This window comes from Erythrolamprus reginae, chromosome 2, assembly GCF_031021105.1.
Source record: "Erythrolamprus reginae isolate rEryReg1 chromosome 2, rEryReg1.hap1, whole genome shotgun sequence".
Lineage (NCBI taxonomy): Eukaryota > Metazoa > Chordata > Lepidosauria > Squamata > Dipsadidae > Erythrolamprus > Erythrolamprus reginae.
Genome location: NC_091951.1, coordinates 141,084,786 through 141,107,425, shown reverse-complemented (window position 1 = coordinate 141,107,425; position 22,640 = coordinate 141,084,786). Strand labels below are relative to the sequence as shown.

The window sequence follows — 22,640 nt, the reverse complement described above, 5'->3', positions numbered from 1 at the left end:
AGTGAAAAAATGTTTCAGAGTTTGGCCACTCATTAGAACATCATATAAGTGAGCATGTTTGGGCAGTTCTGGATAGTTTTCACTCAACAGTGTTAATTGGAACCAGAAACTCCCATCATTTACTCACATAGTCACAAGTCAACAGGGGAGGAAAAGCCATGTAACTGCTGCTTAATGACAGCAGTTCCATCAATCCTTCTTAAGTCATTATTAAATGAGGACATCATGTGACAGTAGCTTGCAAATTCCACCATCTTCTCCATCAACTTTTTTGGCAGGGATTGTTGCAGAAAGTGGCAGGGATTCACATGACCACAGGGAACAAGGAGCAGTTGTAATTAACTCTGGTTTAGTACTGTCATAAGTTGAAACAATTGCTGAACAAGTGGGCGTTAAATGATGACCACCTGTAACAAGCATCTGCAATTTATGCTGACTAGAACAGTTTGTTGCTTCTGTGGCCCCTTTCACACACAAAGTGCAGTGAAAACTGAAATATTTTTCTCAGTTTCTTCTCTTAAAACCATTGTGACTGAAAATATTTAAGAGACATAGTATTTATTTTTCATGGTTGGGTTTTCAGTAACAAAAACTTACACTACCTATCCGTTGACTCTGTCTTTGTATGTGTTCTGAACAGCTTCAAATTAGTCCAGTATTGATTCTGAATTTATCTGAACCAGTGAAGGGCTGCAAAATTTTTTACTACCACGCTGTGGGTGTGGCTTGTTGAGCACAGTAACATTTTAAGGTTTTATACTGAACCCACAAGGTTCAGTATGGTAACAGATTAGGCAAGTAGCTCAATTTTCTTTAATTGCTATAAAATTTCAGTTCTAGATCATGATTAAAATGATTAAAGTGTTTATGGATAAAATTTTAATTATTTTAAAAGTAATTAAGGATCATAGTAAAATACTAGAGAAGGAAGGACAATAAAGAATACTTATTAAGTATTCAATAAGTAGTGCATAAACTTACTGTGTAGGAGGCAGCAGCCCATCACTGATCTGAACCAGTTATTTTCTATAAGAGCTATACAAATTACAAAGCTAGATAACATTTTCCTTAAAGTTCATATTTATATCATTTTTGCTTAATGCAGCTTAATTCCTCTATATTATTTGCTAGGTTGCTTCTCAGTAAAATCTTAGTTCTCATCTTTACATGTTATAAACTATGATTTCTTCACCTTCCCTTACAAAGGCAGATTTTGCTGTAGAAGCATTGGCAAAAGCTACATATGAACGTCTTTTCCGTTGGCTTGTTCACCGCATTAACAAAGCTTTAGATAGAACTAAACGGCAGGGGGCTTCCTTCATTGGCATCTTGGATATTGCTGGATTTGAAATCTTTGAGGTAAGCAAAGCAAAACATTTTTGGTACATATCGAATGTTATTGTTAACTTGTGCTGCCAATCATTATCCATCGGTAGTATTAGTTGTATATATCATATTATAAATTTTTGCAACCATTTTTTAATACTAAAAGTGAACTGTAATATACCCTTAAAGTCTGCATACCATCTGTGATTACATTTCTTAGAGGCTTGAAGTTTGATCTGGCTCGTATTCTGACTTGGGAAACTCACAGTTTCCATGCTTACATAGCTGACATTTTCTTGACACATACTTCTCTGTCTGATGTTTGATTAAAACAATAAATAATTTGCTCTTTAAAATTTTCTTACAATATAGTAAATACTAAAACTACCCAATTAAAATGTACTTTTCTTGATCATTGTCTCAGTTAAACTCTTTCGAACAACTGTGTATCAACTACACCAATGAGAAACTGCAGCAGTTATTCAACCATACCATGTTTATCTTGGAACAAGAAGAATATCAAAGGGAGGGAATAGAATGGAATTTTATTGACTTTGGACTGGATCTTCAACCCTGCATTGATTTAATTGAACGACCTGTAAGTTCTTACATCTACATCTTTCTTTTTGCAGCTGGTAGTTTTCTCAGATGAGATGTTCCCACATGTTAAACTGAACATATGGATTATTTCCATCAAAAAATTTTTTAATCCCATTTCCCTTATTTTTTGATTAACAAATTAGCAGTCCTGCCTTTCAGAGCAAGGGTCCGCAACCATCGGGCTGCACAAATGGCAGTCAAGCGTGTGTGTGTGTGTGTGCATGCACAAAGCTCCATTACACAAGCAGTGGGCAATAGCGCTCGTGTGCACGTCTGCCGTTTACACGAAACCATCCCCTCTCCTCCCCCCCATTGGTCCGCCAAGCAGAAAGGTTGAGATCTGCCGCCTTAGACTACAATAATTTTTTAACATATTCAAATTGTTTAGTTCAAAATGAAGCAATATAAATTAAATATAATAGAATTAAACTTTTATCAAATCTGTATTTTAGTCTGCGGTATAAAGTGTAGCTATTCTTTTACACTTGGTTTAATATTTACAAAGGATCATCACCTGTAAAATTGAGTCTTGATTCTCACAATAATTTATTTTACGGACTACTCATATGAAGGGTTAATGAAACCATTTGTATTCTGGTAGTTTTAATTATACAGTGTACCTCTACATAAGAACGCCTCTACTTAAGAACTTTTCTAGATAAGAACCAGGTGTTCAAGATTTTTTTTGCCTCTTCTTAAAAACCATTTTCTACTTAAGAGCCTGAGCCCGGAAAAATTTCCCAGGAAATTTGAGAGCAGCACAAAGGCCCGGCCAGTTTCCTGCCATTCCCCTTTTAATCCTAGCCATCTCGGGCTTTTCTGGGCTGCCAGAGGAGCCTTTCGGTGGTGCTTAAGGAGGCTTTGGCAGTCCAGAGTGAACAAATCATTTTCCTTTCTCTGGGCGCTTGAAGAGGGAATAAACCTCTGCCAGCGCCCAGAGAAAAGAAATGCTCCCTTCGCTCTGGGCAGCCAAGGAGTCACCACAGCGAAGGAAAGGCACCGGCTACAAAGCGAGTGAGAGGAGAGGGGAGCCCTTCAGCATGGGAAGGAAGAGGCAGCAGATAGCAGCAGCAACAGCAACAGCCAGTGTATGGGAGTGTATTGGAGGCATGTGCTCCTCCTTGCTCTCAGAGTCCCTCATTTTTTAAAAAAAGCCTTAAAGTTTTGGATTTTTCTGATTCACCTCACCTCACCTTCTTCCTTCAGCAGCGACTGTCCTCCTCCTCTTCTTCCTCCTCCTCCTCCCACCCAAATTCCAAGCTTTTATTTCTTTCCTAGTGGGGTTGCATGCATTATTTGCTTTTACATTGATTCCTATGGGAAAAATTGCTTCTTGTTAAGAAAGTTTCTACTTAAGAACCTGGTCAGGGAACGAATTAAGTTCTTAAGTAGAGGTACCACTGTATAACACACATTATAAGAAATATTCTAATACTGTAGCTACAATAAAAGTTACAATAAATTGTGATTGGATTCTTTGGATTTATTGCTTTAATCTGTTCATGACTATGACATTACCGAATATGCCAAGCATTATTTGTATTACTGAAGAAGCTGGTTTCTCTTCAGATTATATAAATGTTTTGCTTTAATCTTATTTTGTCTTTTATGACCTGTTAAAATAGATGTTTTTTTTAATTTTTATACATGCAGTTTGTTCTCACATTATGTTTTCACATTATATGATAAATGTAAGAAGAAAATAAATAACTAGTAATAGTCTATGTATTTTAATTTAAAAAAAAATTAGGCTAACCCTCCAGGTGTATTGGCTTTGCTGGATGAAGAATGCTGGTTCCCTAAAGCAACTGACAAGACATTTGTAGAAAAACTAGTCCAAGAGCAAGGTACTCATTCCAAATTCCAGAAACCTCGGCAGCTGAAGGACAAGGCAGACTTCTGCATTATCCATTATGCAGGAAGGGTAAGAAATAATCACTGTATAGTCTTAACCATTCTTCAGATTTGCCCTTTGAATGGAATATTGGAAATTAGATATAATACTGTTTTGACTTCTAATTTGCATACATAATCACAACTATAAAAAGTAATTAAAACATTTTTTTAAAAGGACCTAAATAAATAAAATGTAGTTGACAAGTAGTATAAGATTTCTAGATCTGTTGCAACAAATTGTTTCTTTTTAAAGTAACTCATCTTTAGGATGTCAATTACTGTATTTAATAATATGTGGAACTCTGTCTACTAGCTCTTCTTCTTCATTGACCTTGTTAATAGCCAAGCATTTATTATTAATCTAAAAGGATTTCATTGAAAATGACTGCAATGAATAGAAGCATTCGAAGCTATTGATATGAGCAGAACACTTTAGTTTTCTGAGGATTTACTTAGTTCCCTATTTGCTTCATTCCAGGTGGATTACAAGGCAGATGAATGGCTAATGAAAAATATGGACCCATTGAATGATAATGTGGCAACTCTTCTGCACCAGTCTTCTGACAGATTTGTTGCAGAACTTTGGAAAGATGGTAAGAATCTGCTCCAAACTCAGGAAAGATATAATTCTATGTAGCCAAACTAGTATGTGATTTCTCAAGTATTGCTTTCCAAAATTTGTACAGGTAGTCCTTAATTATGACCATAGTTGGGGTAATCATTAAGTAATGTGGTTGTTAAAGAGGGTCATCATCAGACCATCCCACTTTTTTTGTCTTTTTTTTTAGGTTGTTAAGTGAATTGTATAGTAATTAAGCAAATCCAGTTTTCCCTATTGACTTTGCTTGTTGTAAGCCAGCTGAGAAGGTTGCAAATGGTGATCATGTCATGAATACTACAACTATCGATTCTTTATTAAATTTACATGCTCCCCATTTCAAGCAATAATGTGACATCATAAATGCAGGCTGGTTGCTAAGTGTCCAAATTGCAACATCTGACTGCAGGGATGCTTCAACGATCATAAGTGTGAGGAGCATGTATAAGTCATTTTTCAAAGTCTTTGTAACTTTGAATAATCACCGAATGAATGGTCGTAAGTCAAGGACTATCTGTAATTAGATACTCTGCTCATACCATACAAATTATTTCATTTATATTTGTGTCATTATGGTTAGCTGCACTTTTTGTTCATGCGTTGAAATGCTAGATACCATGTTTCGAACAGAATTGCTTACTATTTTTTTTATTAATCTCTGAGAGATTTCATTACAGATAAACTACCTTTGCTCCTATATGACAATCACAAACATTAAAGCTATTGTTTCAGTCGCCAATATCTGGTTTTTCTGTAAAATAGATGGATGCAAGTTGTGTTTACATTTAACTCTCTAAGCCATTAGAGTGCAAGATATTATGCAAAGGGTTTTCATAAATTGCTAACATGTAATGTACATGATTAACACAAGCATGTTTTGACAACAGTTTTTAGATTTGTCAAGCTTATAAAGTAATGTAATTGAGTATCAGTTATCACTTTGCTACTTAATTTTTATGTCATATTATTAGCACAAAAATCCTACTGTATCAGCAAGGTCTTTTTAATATCCTTTTCATAATAGCACTATCGACTGTCCTCCTTATAGCATCCAGGTATAAGCAAGATATGAACAAAGAGAGTATTGCATGCTTCTTCTGGTACTAGAGGAAGCTTTAGCATATCATGTGTGAAATTTTTATCCTTCCTGAATTTGTCTAATCCTTTTTAAATCCACTTAATAACTATTAAAACACTCTATGGTACTGAATTCCAGAGGTCAACTATGGTATATGAGATACTTTATTTTCTTAGACTTTTATCATTTTTATTCAAGTTAATAAAATGACTCCAAATTCTAATATGATTGGGGGATAAATTTCTCTCCTTAGTTTGGGCTTTTGTAAGAGCCTATCATGTTAGTTGAAATGTTATAATCTTTCCCTCTAAAGTAATTCTAGTCTCTTGATAACTGGGTACAGAAAAGGACAGTGTTCATTTATGTGATATCCTTTTGAGATGTAATGACAACAATGATATATACCAGTGGTTCTCAACCTTTCTAATGCAGCGACCCCTTAATACAGTTCCTCATGTTGTGGTGACCCCCAGCCATAGGTCTAGTGCCAATTCTCCCAACAGAGCTTTAGCTTATTGGCAGGAAGGTCAGAGGGACACCCCCACTGTAAACGCCTGATTGGTCGGATTATAAAAATATGTTCCAAGATGCCAGAATAGAATGTTTAGTTCCTAACACCATGGGAAAATTGTCTTTTCCCATGGTCTTAAGAGACCCCTGTGAAATGGCCGTTTAACCGCCAAAGGGGTCCCGATCCCCAGATTGAGAACCACTGGTATATACGGTGTTGCATATTCTGCTCATGCAGCATATATTTGTTAAAACATGGTACAGGGTTTTTTTCTAATTAAGACAAATACACCAAAGATTGCTTTTGAATACATATGGATTTAAGAAGATAGGTTCATGAATATCTAATACAGTAATTATAGCATAGTTTTTTCATATGAACAGCCATTTAGAACGATTTTGTATGTTAGAAACAGCCAAAATATTTCCACTAGACATGAATATATGGTGAATTCTATAACATCCGTCTTGTGTTATCTTTCCATTTCCTTGATAGTTCATGAAGTGTTGGTTATATTCATGTATGGCTATGTCATGTTGTAAGCTTACCATGCTGGCCTAAATGCCACATTGTGCTAACAATATTTCATGTTAAACACCTGTTGTGAGTTAGTTCTGAGTATATGGTGATATTTTGCACTAAACCCTTTTATCAATAAAAAGCTGAGGTAACTATTTTATACAAGCTAATGTTTACTCATATCTAATTGTTGCTGCAACCAGCTATTAGTCATTTGAGTTCTGAAATGAATACACCATTCCGAATACCCCATAATAGACTATATAAAGTATATCGTTAAAGCTTCATTGAAATCCTGAGTGGTGTTATTTTTTACTAACTAGCTATCTTCTATATCTGCTTTTTATTTTTGCTGTTTCTGTGCCACAGACATTCACAATATTCAGAGAGCCTCTTTCTATGACAATGTTCCTGGTTTTCCTGATCCACCAGGTGAATGTATGGGGCTCCTAAAAGCAGGACTTGAATCTATAGGAAACATTTCCTTTTGCTTATAAGCCAGCATGAACTTTTCATTTCATCCTAGCCTTAAGTGTTACTTGCACAAGGCAGGTGTTCCTGTGTGCATACTATTCAGTTGCTACTGCATCAAGTAGTCTCATTTTTTTTGTTCTATTGCACTTTGAAAAAGCTTTGCAAGTGAGTAGCTGCGTTTTAAAACATGAGCTTGCTTTTCTGACACATATGATAATTTTGGATATTTCAGTTGAGAAGTGTTGTTGGCCTAATTTTTTGCCTATGTTGTATTTATACAAGCAAAACAGCAGTATTTGTCTTTACCTGGTATGCTACCTCTGAAAAGTTGTTGCTATGCAACAAACAGCAAAGTTTTAATTTCATAAGCCATTAAGTCAAAGGTTTGCTAATTTGACCTCTGATATCGTATTCATCTCTCCTTCCAAAAATCTAACAATTTAATAATTTAATTTGTATATCATAAGAGTTGTCAAACTTTTGAGCCTTGCATGGGCAAAGCTGGAGCACATTTTGACAGCATTCAACTCTCTGGGGCAGGGGTAGGTAAAGTTGGCTCTTCTATGACATGTGGACTTCAACTCCCAGAATTCTTGAGCTAGTATGATTGGCTCAGGAATTCTGGGAGTTGAAGTCCTATCCCTGCTTTGGGGTATGAATCACAGTCAGAATCCCTGCTTTGAGGTACTCTGGAAAATTGAAACGAAAGCTACATTATCCTGCTGCCTTCTAATCCTACCAGGAAAGCTCATCAAGGGCCACTAACAGAAGTGCAGCAAAATATTATGTGCTCGATTTGAAATGAGTAATAGGTTAATTATTCAGGAAGGGAAAAATCATGTGATTTACATATTTATCTCTCTATCTGATGCTACTTGGCTAATTTTTTTTCTGTCTGCCTCACTGCGTCTTGTTGTACATTATTGCTAATTCATGTTCTTAATCTTTATTTCTTCCTTAAATTAATAATTTTTCTGTTTATCATTGCTTAAAAATAATATCTTCAACTACTGTTTACTCTAAAGAAGGAAAACATTTTGCTAACTTTGAAACAGTGAATAAGCAGGCGTCTTTGATCACTGAATGATTCTTGTGGAGAATACCAACAAACACTTTATTCATGAAAAAAAAATTAAAATCTCTACACAGGAGGCTAATAGCATTTCAGCTCTGGGAGCCAATGAATAAAAACAAGGAGCTAAAAAAAGTAGATGGCTCAGTTTTGGTAAAAGAACTAAATTGCGTGAAATATCAGCTTTCACTTCTTAAAGACATTATGTGACCTTAAGTGTGAAAGTTATAATTTCATTTTATTTTGATGTTCATTTTTATTTATTTATTTTATTACTTAGATTTGTATGCCGCCCCTCTCCGAAGACTCGGGGCGGCTCACAACACGTGGAAACAAATCATAAATAATCTGACAATTTAAAATATTAAAGATTTAAAAAAAGACCCCATATACTAACAGACATACACACAAGCATACCATATATAAATTAAACATGCCCAGGGGAAGATGTTTCAGTTCCCCCATGCCTGACGGCAAAGGTGGGTTTTAAGGAGTTTACGGAAGGCAGGAAGAGTAGGGGCAGTTCTAATCTCCAGGGGGAGTTGGTTCCAGAGGGCCGGTGCCGCCACAGAGAAGGCTCTTCCCCTGGGGCCCGCCAACCGACATTGTTTAGTTGACGGGACCCGGAGAAGGCCCACTCTGTGGGACCTAATCGGTCGCTGGGATTCGTGCGGCAGGAGGCGGTCTCGGAGATATTCTGGTCCAATGCCATGAAGGGCTTTAAAGGTCATAACACTTTGAATTGTGACCGGAAACTGATCGGCAGCCAATGCAGATTGCGGAGTGATGGTGAAACATGGGCATACCTAGGTAAGCCCATGACTGCTCTCGCAGCTGCATTCTGCACGATCTGAAGTTTCCGAACACTTTTCAAAGGTAGCCCCATGTAGAGAGCATTACAGTAGTCAAACCTCGAGGTGATGAGGGCATGAGTGACTGTGAGCAATGAGTCCCGGTCCAGATAGGGCCGCAACTGGTGCACCAGGCGAACCTGGGCAAACGCCCCCCTCGCCACAGCTGAGAGATGTTTTTCTAATGTGAGCTGTGGATCGAGGAGGACGCCCAAGTTGCGGACCCTCTCTGAGGGGGTCAAAGATTCCCCCCCCCCAGGGTGATGGACGGACAGATGGGATTGTCCTTGGGAGGCAAAACCCACAGCCACTCCGTCTTATCCGGGTTCATGTCTGACGCTTCCTATCATTCGTTGCAAAAATACCAAAATCTCACTGTTTGTATATTGTACATTTTTGGCCATCTGTATGTCTACTATTGGGCCTATTTGTAACGGGGCTGTATGAATGGAAGGCCAACGTGCACACATCCACACGTTCAACTAGCATGAGCGGTGGGTCTTCACCGATTTAATATTCCTATCTCCCCAAAAAACAAAGCAAAACCTACCAACCTTTCCTAAGTAGATGAAGGAGAACCTGAAAACATTATAGAATATCAGAATCTCTAAAGCTGTTACAGCATGATGCATCTTCATCTCCTATCCCGAGAGATTTTTCTGTGGTTCAGATATATTGGTGATACGTTTATTATCTCGACTTTATGGTGAGGATGCATGGCAAAAAGTCTTCAGTAACTCAATAAAATTTGAGATTTGCCATGAGGGTTCTTCCTGCTTTGTTAAAACAAATATGCTTGTTGCAGTCCATTTCATCAGCACATTTGAGAACCAGAGATATATTGACACCTTTCTTCACTGATGTTTCTGCTAGACCGGGGATAGGCAAAGTTGACTCTTCTATGACTTGTGGACTTCAACTCCCAGAATTCCTGATCCAATCATGTTAGCTCAGGAATTCTGGGAGTTGAAGTCCACATGTCATAGAAGAGCCAACTTTGCCTACTCCTGTGCTACACCATCTGGAGAGTGAATTAACACTTACTGAAATGTATGCATTCCTGTGGCTATGCTCTACATAAAGTCAGCAGCAGGACAGAACAGGCTGGATTAATAACAGAAAGCTTAGTGGGAAAATGTAGGTCATAATAGGGTCCTTTCCTTCCTGGACAATAAAAAAAATCATGCCATTAGCTTTGGAACTGTTCCATGCAGTGTTCTGTCTCTCCTTTTATAGCCTGCTTGATTTCTATACTTACACTTACCTATATTATTCCCAAACTGGAATATATACATTTAAACAAAAAATAGTATTAAGAAAATTGCCATGGTATTATAACCCTTTACAAATCTTATTAAATATTTTATAGTAGTCTTCTTGTAATCTATTTTATAAAGTTATAAATTTATTTATAAATATAAATAAACTTGAATGTATTATTATTGCATTAAATTATTATTGGATATCCAAAGTGAGGTATGGAATTGTGCCTCCTTTATAAAAATGACATCTGCTTATGTGTTGTACTTGAAATTGCTATGGCCTCTGAAATCTACATGCAAAACAAATCATATATTTTATGAAACTCGAAATGGTTACATACATTTACAATTCTAAGCTATTAGTTAATTTTAGCTTTGATTAACTTGACACTGGAGAGTTGATATTTCCCATGATTAAGCATATAGCATTGATGTGTTTGAAATCAGAAATGATTTTTAAAGTTATAGAATAAATTTATTTAGTACTATGAATTGCTATCCTGTGTCAGCACAACTATTATATTTAGGATATATAAATTTTAGTTTTTTCTAATTGTAATTTACTCCCCCCCCCCCATTTCTTTTAACCATATACAACAAATGCATTTCACTGATTGACTCTTACTTCTATTTAGGAAACATGTAAAGTACATTTTGATTTAACTGCAGAGATTTTTGTGACTGGGAAATGTTAAAAGATTGCTAATACCCTGACTAGTGTGATTCAGAAAAGGCTAGACTGTACCATGTTCAGATCTTTAGAATTACAGCGTGATGCTCCCCACCTCACCTATTTTATTTTATTTTTGATTATTTCTGGGCCAAAATATGGGTCTCTGGTTGCTTGATATTTCTCCTTTGAGCAGTACAGTAGTTACCTTTAGGGTTAATTTTATTGGAAAGGACTGATTAAATCAAATTTCCTCAGTTTTATTCTTCATTGAAAACTGTTGATAGTGTCAATAGGACAAGCTGCATAATTAGTATTTTAATGATGTGATGGGAAAAATACAATGAAAAAGCTAAAACCCATATTTTATGTCGCAGTTTTATAGGGAAATACTGTACTTTATTTCAAGCAAAGATACTGTGGAAGGATGGTAATATCTTGTCTTTAATGCAGAGTTTAAATTCATTTAGTCATCTGCTTTGCCTATATAATAAATTTTCAACCTTATTCATTCTGTGCTCGCATTTAATTCTCGTCCAAAATTCATTTTAATTATAAAAAGGGAATGGCTGTAGTGCTCCTAAAAGCAAAATAGTAACTTTTTTTTTGTTCTTTCGAGTTCATAATTGTCAAAGCTATGGTATTTTTGCCTTGCGCATTGCTTTCAGTCCGGCTATCTCCATGCATACTTTTTTGCTTTGGCACAGATGGCACCTTTCAATATTGTCTCACAAAACATTTATTGCAACTTTTATTTATATGGGTTGTCTTTATTTTACCCTATATGGACCAATTAATTGTACATTCTTGTTGCCTGCAGTGGACCGTATTGTGGGCTTAGATCAAGTCACTGGAATAACAGAGACTGCATTTGGCTCCGCTTACAAGACCAAGAAGGGGATGTTTCGTACAGTAGGGCAGCTATACAAAGAATCACTCACCAAATTGATGGCCACACTACGAAATACTAACCCAAATTTTGTTCGCTGCATCATTCCAAATCATGAAAAGAGGGTATGTATTGTTATGGGGATTGTGTTTGAGTTAGATACAATAACTGTCACTTGTGTTTCTTTTGCTCATTTTACCATGTTTCCCCAAAAATAAAACCCTGCCTTATATTTTTTTGAACCCTGAAATAAGCCCTTGGCCTTATTGCCGTGAACTCAAAACCCTGATCGGGCTTATTATCAGGAGATGTCTTATTTTGGGGGAAACCGTGTATGTACAGTATCTCTACTTGCTGATATAGAAACATTTTGATTTCATGTTGTATATGGATACTGAAGAGCGCTTTGCTTTGATTTTTGAGTGATTAGCAAATATTTTTTTAATGAAAAAATAAATGCTAAAAGGGATATTGTTATATTTAGGCTGGAAAGCTGGATCCCCATCTTGTTCTAGACCAACTCCGTTGCAATGGTGTTCTCGAAGGAATACGGATTTGTCGACAGGGATTTCCAAACAGGATAGTGTTCCAAGAATTTAGACAGAGGTACAGCTGGTCTTAATGTTTCAGAGATCTCTTTGTTCAAATAATTTTGTTTTTGTTGCTTATTAACATTTAGTCTTTTTTTCCTGGGAAAACAGGTCTCTGTAACTTTACTAATAGTTTTCCCTTTGGTTGATAGGTATGAGATCCTGACTCCAAATGCAATTCCTAAGGGTTTTATGGATGGAAAGCAAGCTTGTGAGAGAATGGTGAGCCATTGCATAGAAATATAATACATCTAGAAAGTTTTATCATTTATGTTCTCTGTATTAAATAAATGGATTTGGCTCTTGCATAGATCAGAGCACTGGAATTGGATCCTAACTTGTATAGAATTGGTCAGAGCAAGATTTTTTTCCGAGCTGGTGTTTTGGCACATCTAGAAGAAGAAAGAGACTTGAAGATAACAGACATCATTATATTCTTCCAAGCTGTTTGTAGGGGATACTTGGCCAGAAAGTAAGTTAATGTAGTAAAATTATTTTAATTCTTATGGACAGGATTTGGTGAATTTTTTAAAAAAGATTTAGGTTAACCAAAAGTACTGCATTTAAAGTTATGTGAATATTTTGTTCATCAAATGTTTACAGTTCCTTTCATATAAAAGTGTTACTATCACTCTGTACTTTAAACAGCTTTGTTATAAAGCTAATATTTTGATGTAATTGATAAAATGCAGAAATTTTCAACTGTTTTATTAAAAAAAATTCTTGATTTGTTTTTAGAGCCTTTGCTAAGAAGCAGCAGCAATTGAGTGCATTAAAAGTTTTACAAAGAAATTGTGCTGCATATTTGAAGTTAAGGCACTGGCAATGGTGGAGAGTGTTCACAAAGGTAGATTCTTCTTCATCTCTAAATTATGCGGTGGAATTCTTAATAACAGAACTGACATTAACTTGCTGGTCTTGTGGCTTTTGATTAATTGTGCAGGTGAAGCCTCTTCTTCAGGTTACACGTCAGGAGGAAGAACTTCAGGCTAAAGACGAGGAACTGGTAAAGGTGAAAGAGAAACAGAGTAAAGTGGAAGGAGAACTAGAAGAGATGGAAAGAAAGCATCAGCAGGTCATTACACACAAAATCTGATTTATACAATGCTATTGACTTATATCTTATATGCATATGTGATTTATTGAACATAGGCTTCGAAACCTGGACTTCAGTATTCTGAAAGGTAGAAAATACATTGTGTGTTATTGCACAAATGCAGCTACAATCACACTTTATAGTGCATCATCATTTTTCATCTTGCACATGACTTCTGTTTGCACAAATGACTAAGGCATTTTAAAATAAACATGGATATTGAAAGTAGGAGACTGAAATGGTTGGTTGTATTTTCTTCCGGTATATATTCCTTCTTACCAGCTATTTCCAAACTTACTTTCTCTTCTACCTTAATGATAATTCAGAGAAAAACAGTGCCAATACTTTAACAAACACATCCTCCAATAACATGCCTCAAAACCTTTGCTAGCTTTGTGAGAGCTATTGATATCCTTTAGCAATGCTTTTGCAATATGGCAAACGATATCAAATCCCAATAGCTGGTGAATTGTGATAGATTGTTGAGCTAACAAAGGAGAATATTTGTAGCTCAGGGTTGACACGAGGAGTCTTTGGTGCTCTCTGAGCTTTCTTGTTTTCTTATAGACATTTCATTACCCCAACTAGATAACATCAGCTACTAGCACTGATGTTGTTACCTAGTTTGGGTAATGAAATGTCTGCAAGGAAACAGACAGCACTAACAAGGTTGCAGCACGCTAAAAGGTTGAAAGATTTTCTTATCATGTTTGTAGTTGTTAGAAGAGAAGAACATTCTTGCCGAACAGTTGCAAGCGGAGACCGAACTCTTTGCTGAGGCTGAAGAGATGAGAGCTCGCCTGGCTGCCAAGAAGCAAGAGTTAGAAGAAATTCTGCATGATTTAGAGTCCCGGGTAGAAGAGGAAGAAGAACGGAATCAGGGGCTTCAGAATGAAAAGAAAAAAATGCAATCACACGTACAGGTATTGCTCGATGGAGTGATGATAAGATTATTAGAAACTCTGCCTAAACATTGGGAATATTAGCCTCTTACATTAACACAATACAATTATGACACTTTTTTTTTCTCCAGGACCTAGAGGAGCAACTTGATGAGGAAGAAGGAGCTCGGCAGAAGCTACAGCTTGAGAAGGTAACAGCTGAAGCAAAAATAAAGAAAATGGAGGAAGAAATCTTGCTGTTGGAGGACCAGAATTCCAAATTTCTTAAGGTGAGGGGGAAAAAATGACTATTTCTCTCCTGTGCTCCTGGCCAAAATTGAGTAGTAAATGAACAATGGTAACTATAGATAACATACTATTTCTGGCCATTTTTAAGATTGAGAAAAGTAGCCTGCAATGACTAGATATTATTTTGGTTTATTAGACTAACCTCTCCCATTGAAACATTAAAATCTGGCATATTTACTGTGTTTAATAGCTAAAAAGAACTGCAAAACCTACAAGCTAAATAGGGGTAGCTTTATTTCTTCGAAAGAAAGTTCTTTCTGGTTGCCCATTATGTTTACGAGGCAAGATGCTCCAGTAAAAGAATTGTGTATTAAATATATGCTAATGTATTCCTGACTTTTTCCTGGATGTGGTCCATTATATCATCAGTGAAAAGTTTTGCAGACAGCAGTCGTTAAAACTATTGTGCTAATTTAGCTAATGGGGAAGGGAATCAAACTTTCACTTGATTATTTTCAGTAAACAGTCTTGTACTTTAACAAAAATGTCCCAAATATGCTCCCCCACACCGCCCAAAAGGTTGCCTTTTGGAGAAAAAATTACCTTTGGGACAACTGAAAATACCTGAATGACTGAAAACATTCACAATATGAATGTTGTGCTACAGAAAGCGCAACATGCTTTTCTGTAGTAGCCATGACCATAAGAAGACAATGTATAACAAGAATGCTGAAGTCATTCCAGGATACTATCACTATTCCATTATCTTTTCTCATCCCTCAAACCACTGATACTGGGAAGCATTGACTTATTAGGCTTGTAATATAAGTCCTTCTCATCTTTTCTATCACCTTCTCCTATTGGTATCTTATGATTAAATTACTATATTGTTTGTATGTATACTGAGAGGCTTATGCACCCGAAGCAAATTTCTTGTGTATACAATCACATTCTGCCAATAAAGCTGCTCTGCTCTACTCTCTCTTCCTTTTTTTCATATAGCCTTAATTGAATTGTTGGTTAGCTGATATTTGATGTTCAGAATCATATGCCACCACCTGTGGTGGCACAATTAGAATACAGTATTGCAGGCTAATTCTGCAGACTGCTGACTGCCAGAAGTTCAGCAATTCGAGTCCCACTGGATCAGGGTTGACTCAGCCTTCCATCCTTCCGAGGTTGGTAAAATGAGGATTCCGATTGTTGGGGGCAATATGCTGACTCTGTAAACCTCTTAGGGCTATAAAGCACTGTGGAGTGGTTATAATTCTAAGTGCTATTGCTATTGCTAATATCAAATGTCATTACACTTGAGAGGGTGGTATCCAAATCATGCTAAGAATGATTCTTGCTGTTTTAATTTTGACCATGTTTTATAGTTGCTACAACATGTGGAATTAAGGACTTCTTATGGCAATGAACATCTCAATCCAATTGCTATCACTAACCTGATCCTTTCCAGATGAATTGAGGCTTTGTATATTATTAATGATTGTACCCAAAACTTCACGGATTATTCAAAACAAATGGCAGAAAATTTTGGAACCTTCAAGATGAATAGCTGTAGACTCAAACGTACCAATTTACTGATAGAATAAGCTTATTTAACAAAAACCCAGGGCATGATTTCCCTGATCTGAGACTTTTCAACCTTACTCTCTTCAAGTATAATTTGATTTAAAATTATAGGTGTCCTAGCCAGCATGGTACAAAGCCTCAATTCACCTGGAAAGGATTAGGTTTGTGATAGCCATTGGATTGAGATAAAACACATGCTAGAAGTTTTGTTAGTGAAATAATTTGCACTTGCTAAATATAGAACATAAACATATTTTTAGATGTCTGTTAACAACTAAATGTAAAATATACTTTCTGTGAACCTGTAATAGTTGCACTAAAAGTGTGTGGACTTCAAAATGTTTTAAAACATTGTTTTAAAACAATTTGTTATAAGTATTCTTTATAATTGGGTTGATTGAAATGACAACTGTATGGTTTATATCTGATTCTTTGACTCTCATGTATATGTTACTTCATTGTTACTTTTTTACTCAATTAGGAAAAAAAACTAACGGAGGACAGAATTGCCGAATGTTCTTCACAGCTGTCTGAAGAAGAAGAAAAAGCTAAAAATTTAGCAAAGCTGAGAAACAAACAGGAAATGGTTATCACAGATCTGGAAGGTTAGCAGTTACAAGATTTGCTGTATGGGGCTAATCATAGGATATCATAGGATAAACCAAACATATCCAGAAGCAACCTGAGAAAATATTATTTTACTGAAAGAGTAGTAGATGCTTGGAACAAACTTCCAGCAGATGTGGTTGGTAAATCCACAGTAACTGAATTTAAACATGCCTATAGGATATATCTATCCTAAGATAAAATACAGGAAATAGTATAAGGGCAGACTAGATGGACCATGAGGTCTTTTTCTGCCGTCAATCTTCTATGTTTTTATCCTGTACCAAATAATAGAAGCAAGTTTTAACTTCTGACACAGAGTGTAAAAATAAGTGCATATTGTTTTATCCAAAATCAAAAGATAATATGTAATGTCAGTTTTGAAACTTATTGTGGGACCTTTAGATAAGATATGCTCCTAAGAATATAGACAAATTCATTAGAAATATCCTTTACTACACAGTATATACTAACATAATATTTTTATTCAAATACTCATATTCAAGTAATAAAAAATACAATAAAATTTCATTTAATATTGCAAAAATAAAAGGTTGTAAGAGATCAGTGGATTCCAATATAAGTTGTAAAGCAAGTACCTAAAATAAGCTCTGCTAAATATATTAGCACTCTCAAGCAGCTAACATGTTTTTCAGTTTTCATTGAAAAATACCACAATTGAGAAACTGCCTTCAAATAGGTCAGGAGCTTGAGCAAGAGCATTCATTAATAATGTCAAAATCCTTATCAGAGTAGAATTGTATTCTCAATTAATTCCTCTGATTTGCTCTAATATGATAGCTTTATGAAACTTGCTTTAAGATGACTTGCCCAAATATGTCAAGTGATCAAAAAATTAACTTAATAGCATTAAATGAAAAAAAGATGAACTTCACTTACTCAGCTCTCATTTTAGGATCAAAGGGGGGGGGGGGGGGTTATTTAATTTTTTCCTTTGAAATTGTACTCAGGAATAGAGCCGTATTAGATGTATTAGATAACTTTTTTCCACACACTAAGCATTGTAAAAACTGTAACAAATCATTAATAATGAATTTTGGATAATACTTTAGTGAATATGTTCATAGAATATTTTTCATTTATTTCTCTTGGAACATACTTTCATTCCATTTGTTCTCTTTTCTGTCTTCACATAGTCAACCTAGAATTCACAGAATTGTTTGGTGGGAATACAAACTTCTTCAGTTTGTTTTCAAACTCTATAATAGTGTTAGCACTTTCAATCCTGAAACTAATCATAATTGAATTTTTGTCTATTTTTTCCTCCTACAATCTTCAAAAATCACAAATTGTTCATCAGGGCACTTTATTTTCCCATGACTGCTATTCAGCCTTTGGTCTTTGTCATGTGCCAGTATTGAGATAGTAAAGTAACTGTCCTGGCATTCCCTCTGAAGCCTTGCCTAAAGAGGGCAATCTGGGGAATTAAATCAGCGTTGAGTCCAAGTGGGAGAAAGTCACCACCCTCAATGAGGCATTATTCTTTGGTTACTTTAAACAGGCAGGGGACAAGGATTTTTTTTCCCCACAGGGACCATACTCTTGCTGTAAAGAACCCTGTCCACTTCCTCAGCATACAGAAGATCAAAGGAATGACAAGCCATCTTGTAGGTGGTTATCCCAGTTGCCTCATTTGTCCCTGCCAATGTGTAGACAATATCTTTCTCTCTTCTTCTTCAAAGTTGGCATTTTAAAAATGTCATATAGCTCATATTTATGATAAATAGTAAAGTGAGGCTAAGATCTTTTCTAGATCAGAAAAAAAAATTAACAATGTATGTATACTTGAATAGCATTGTTTTTCTTTGTTCTATTGTTTATAACAATTCCCTGCTGCTCTTGGCACTCCCCTATAAATCATGTTCTTGGAAGAAATATTTATCCAAATATTTATAGTTATATTTATCATATCAACCGTGCACATAACCCACCCACCCTCTTGGATTTAGAGGGACAATTTTTGGCTATGTAACATATAATTTGGAATTCTAATTTAATACTTAAACTGCAAATTTTATGTGTTCGTGGACTTTTGTTCCCTAATTTGGGAATAGTTATCCGGTTGGCCAGAATGATGAGCAAATGACTTAATTGCATAAATATTTCTGTTTAGGACTTCCAGCCAAACAGGCTAAAACTCAATAACAACTGGCATGAACCATACTTTTTAAAAATACAGAAATATAGAAAGACCTTAAGCTAGGGATAAACTATCTTATATTCCCTTGCCAATTTATAAAATAAAAATAAGAAAGGAGTCCAATATTTTTCAGAATGTGATCATATTTTTCTTTGAAGTATCAAGAAAAGCAAAAATCAGGAATGCTAAAATTTGTCTTCCAGATTCTACTGGAAGCTATATAAGCTTTTTCTCATTCCCATTTCAACTTCTTCCATGAGTCCCCTTATTGAAATCCATGATTTAAACACAAATATGATACCATGTTTGGTTTTACTAGGTAAATACCTATCCTTTAACACATGGATGCCACATTGCGCCCAGACACTTCTCAATTTTAAAAGGGAAATTTTTAAAAAAACCTTGTGAGACAAAAAAGCAAAGTAGTACTATCTAAGTTGTGCTTGGCCATTAATTGGAAAGGAAAAAGGTAATGGGGCATGAGTATACCCTGATACTTTTCAGTCACCTGCCAAGTGTGTTGAAAACAAAATAAACCAGACACGGAAACTGCAGCGCTCTTAGGAGATTGGAGAAGGAAATATGCCAGGAGGTGGGGAAAGCAGGAAGGACTTGGGGTCAGGATTGGGCAGGCTTCCAAGGGAAAAATAAGCTGTGTCTTTTTTTCTCTCTCTCTAGAAACAGAATAGGCATTATACATTTAGCAGACAATTTTCCTTTTTTTTATGTTTGGGGAGGAAGGTGGGAGCCTAGAGTGGTAAAAAGGGAACTCTGTGCTTGATGGACTGTTTAATTGAAAGCAGGAGCATGAGGAGGTAAAATTGAATTCAAAGACTGGAATTGTGCCTTAGAGGGGACAGCCGTATGGATGCCAAGTACTCAAGTTTTACTCTTCCTGCATGATTTTAGAACAGAAATATTTCAGATGAGTGGATACTGAGTATGATCTACTGAACAGTTGTTATTTTTTAAAAAAAGAGCTGATGAAACTTTCCTTTGTCAAAGATAGCAGGAAAAACAAAATTGTTATTTGTTTATAATATAATTTTGCATGCCAACTACATCAATACAGTGGTACCTCGGTTCTCGACCACAATTCGTTCCAGAAGTGTGGTCGAGAACCGATTTGGTCGAGTACCGAATTAATTTATCCCATAGGAAATAATGGAAATGGGTTTAATTGGTTTCCAGCCCCTATTTCCTTTATTTCCTATGGGATAAAGATCTGAGGTCTAAGCACTCCAAGCTGTAGTAAGGGTGGGGGCAGCTGCAATACCGGCAGTTTCGGGGGGGCTCCTTTCCTCAGTGGTTCATCTTGTTCCCTTTAAGCAGCTACACCAACTTTGTCCTTCCCGGCAGTGGTGACGGCGGCTTTCCTTCGAGCAGCAGCAGCGCCAGGAACGTCACGTGAGAAAGGGAAGCCGTTGACATTCCCTGCGCTGCTGCTGCTCGAAGGAAAGCCGCTGCCACCGTCGCCACTGCCGGGAAGGAGAAAGTTGGTGTAGTTGCTTAAAGGGAACAAGACGAACCACTGAGGAAAGGAGCCTCCCCAAAACTGCTGGTATTGCAGCCGCACCCACCCTTCCTACACCCTTCCGCTCCAAGCGGGTGGGTACAGCTGCAATACCGGCAGTTTCGGGGGGGCTCCTTTCCTCAGTGGTTGTCTTGTAGCTGTAGGCAGCTACACCAACGTTCTCCGCGACGGCGGTGGTGGCTTTCCTTCAAGCAGCAGCAGCGCCGGGAACATCACATGAGAAAGGGAAGCTGCTGATGTTCCCGGCGCTGCTGCTGCTCAAAGGAAAGCTGCTGCCGCCGTCGCGAAGGAGAAAGTTGGTGTAGCTGCTTAAAGGGAACAAGACGAACCACTGAGGAAAGGAGCCCCCCCAAAACTGCCGGTATTGCAGCCGCCTCCACCCTTCCTACAGCTTGGAGCGCTTAGACTAGAGATTGGGAGGCTCTTTAGTGGGCGGCCAGGATGGGCGTGTCAGATTCCAACTCCCATTCCGTCTCACCCCGTCCCCTCAGATCTTGTAGCATTTCGGATAACAAACAAAATTTTCTGTGGCTGTTCGGTATCCGAATTTTTGTTCAGATACCGAAGCAAATTTTTGCTGAACATTTTGTTCGGTATGCGAAATGTACGAGAACCAAAGCGTTCGAGTACCGAGGTACCACTGTACGTGGTTTTGGTAGTAACAACTGTTTCAAGAAATAAAGCCTTATCTCTCCAGTTCTGGAGATCAGTAATTCAGAATGTCATAGTCTCTCATGTAGAAATCCAAACAGCTGCCCTAATATTATAGAATAAAAATTAATTAATTAATATTTTGTTATCTTTTTACATTGTGGCACTCCCACCTAGTGAATCTAAAGATACTATTTTGATTCCGGTTTTGGGGGCTTTGAAGAAAAGATAAATTTATAGGATTTTAAAAGAGAACATGGAATTAGCTTGTCTGCAAGGATCACTATTACTAAAAATTCCACAAATTACCTATTTTGATAATCTCTGCATAGATTTTTAAATTCCTCTTAGATAGTCCAAATGTGTATTGTAGTATTTTCAATAGGAATAAACTTTAGGTTGTTAAACAATGACCTTTGATCTGCAGTTGTGGTAGTTGTAATACAATAACTATTAGGAACATAACATTTTAAAGAAAGGTAGCTTTTATTAACATCTTCATTTGGAATTGATGTTATTCTGCCTCTGAATTTTAAATTAAGTAATTTGATTACTTCATTTTTAGCAGATTGACCGAATTTACACATATTGCATTGTTTTGTAAATTGTGTTCTCTTTTTTTCTGTTTGTGGGATAGCATCTCCCTGATAAGCCTGGCCCCCCATTGCTTAGACTGTGTTGAGGAAAACTGCTGGTTGACCTCCATTTTGGAAAGTTGGGGGGGGGGGCAACTCTCCAAAATATGTGTGTGTGTGTGATGAGGCTAGCATTCTTAAATGGCCTCCTGCTAGTGATTCATTTTCTTTAATATTATTTGCATTTTGGAAAAAGCTGAAAACTGACCTTTTCTAGATATCACTTGAGATCTGACACCATGTTTTGTTTTGAGATTTTGAAAATGTATTCAATATTTTTTCTTCTTCTTGATATGTTGTGTTGTCCCATGCCATCAAGAATCTTTTATGATTGTAGCAGGATGATACATCTAAATAAATCCTCCATATCATTATTATTTTTTAAAAGAGCGCTTGAAAAAAGAAGAAAAGACTCGCCAAGAGCTAGAAAAAGCTAAAAGGAAGCTTGATGGAGAAACCACTGATTTACAAGACCAAATTGCAGAACTGCAAGCCCAAATAGAGGAATTAAAAATCCAACTTGCCAAGAAAGAAGAAGAACTTCAGGCTGCCCTTGCCAGGTAAAATATTGACTTCTATTACATACAGTTACTCCTCAACACACAACCATTCGTTTGGCAAGAGTTCAAATTGTCTTGAAAAAAGTGTTGGTTGATCTACACTCACACTTATGACTGTTGCAGGACCCTTCTCCGTACTGAAGGAGCGGGTCCAGCAGTCACATGGGTTGCTCATGTCCAATCCGGTGGAACTGAGCCTAGTGTTAAAAAAGCTTGCTGGATCCGCCCCTTCCCCAGAATTCGCTCAGTTCTCGCATCCAGCGGAATCTTTGTGAATAGCTCGTTCATCACTAACGCCTTCCCTTCGTTCTATCCTTCCAAACAGTAAGAAATCCTTTCTATTGAATTTCGAG

At 36.7% G+C, this 22,640-nt stretch overlaps 1 protein-coding gene across 4 annotated transcripts in view; it reads left to right on the top strand.

Moving 5' to 3' along the window:
* Positions 1 to 22,640, top strand: part of MYH10 (myosin heavy chain 10) — a 116,486-nt gene that overhangs the window by 65,709 nt on the left and 28,137 nt on the right. For 3 of the 4 annotated variants that reach the window (XM_070739684.1, XM_070739686.1, XM_070739685.1), the window contains 14 exons: positions 1,207 to 1,359; positions 1,751 to 1,924; positions 3,677 to 3,850; positions 4,301 to 4,415; positions 11,678 to 11,871; positions 12,231 to 12,352; positions 12,489 to 12,558; positions 12,648 to 12,808; positions 13,075 to 13,183; positions 13,280 to 13,411; positions 14,149 to 14,355; positions 14,466 to 14,603; positions 16,622 to 16,745; positions 22,116 to 22,287. In XM_070739684.1, coding sequence (XP_070595785.1) covers positions 1,207 to 1,359; positions 1,751 to 1,924; positions 3,677 to 3,850; positions 4,301 to 4,415; positions 11,678 to 11,871; positions 12,231 to 12,352; positions 12,489 to 12,558; positions 12,648 to 12,808; positions 13,075 to 13,183; positions 13,280 to 13,411; positions 14,149 to 14,355; positions 14,466 to 14,603; positions 16,622 to 16,745; positions 22,116 to 22,287 — 2,045 coding nt within the window. Of the gene's footprint in view, positions 1 to 1,206; positions 1,360 to 1,750; positions 1,925 to 3,676; positions 3,851 to 4,300; positions 4,416 to 6,897; positions 6,961 to 11,677; positions 11,872 to 12,230; positions 12,353 to 12,488; positions 12,559 to 12,647; positions 12,809 to 13,074; positions 13,184 to 13,279; positions 13,412 to 14,148; positions 14,356 to 14,465; positions 14,604 to 16,621; positions 16,746 to 22,115; positions 22,288 to 22,640 lie in introns of all 4 variants that reach the window. The other variant, XM_070739683.1, reaches the window with a different exon arrangement.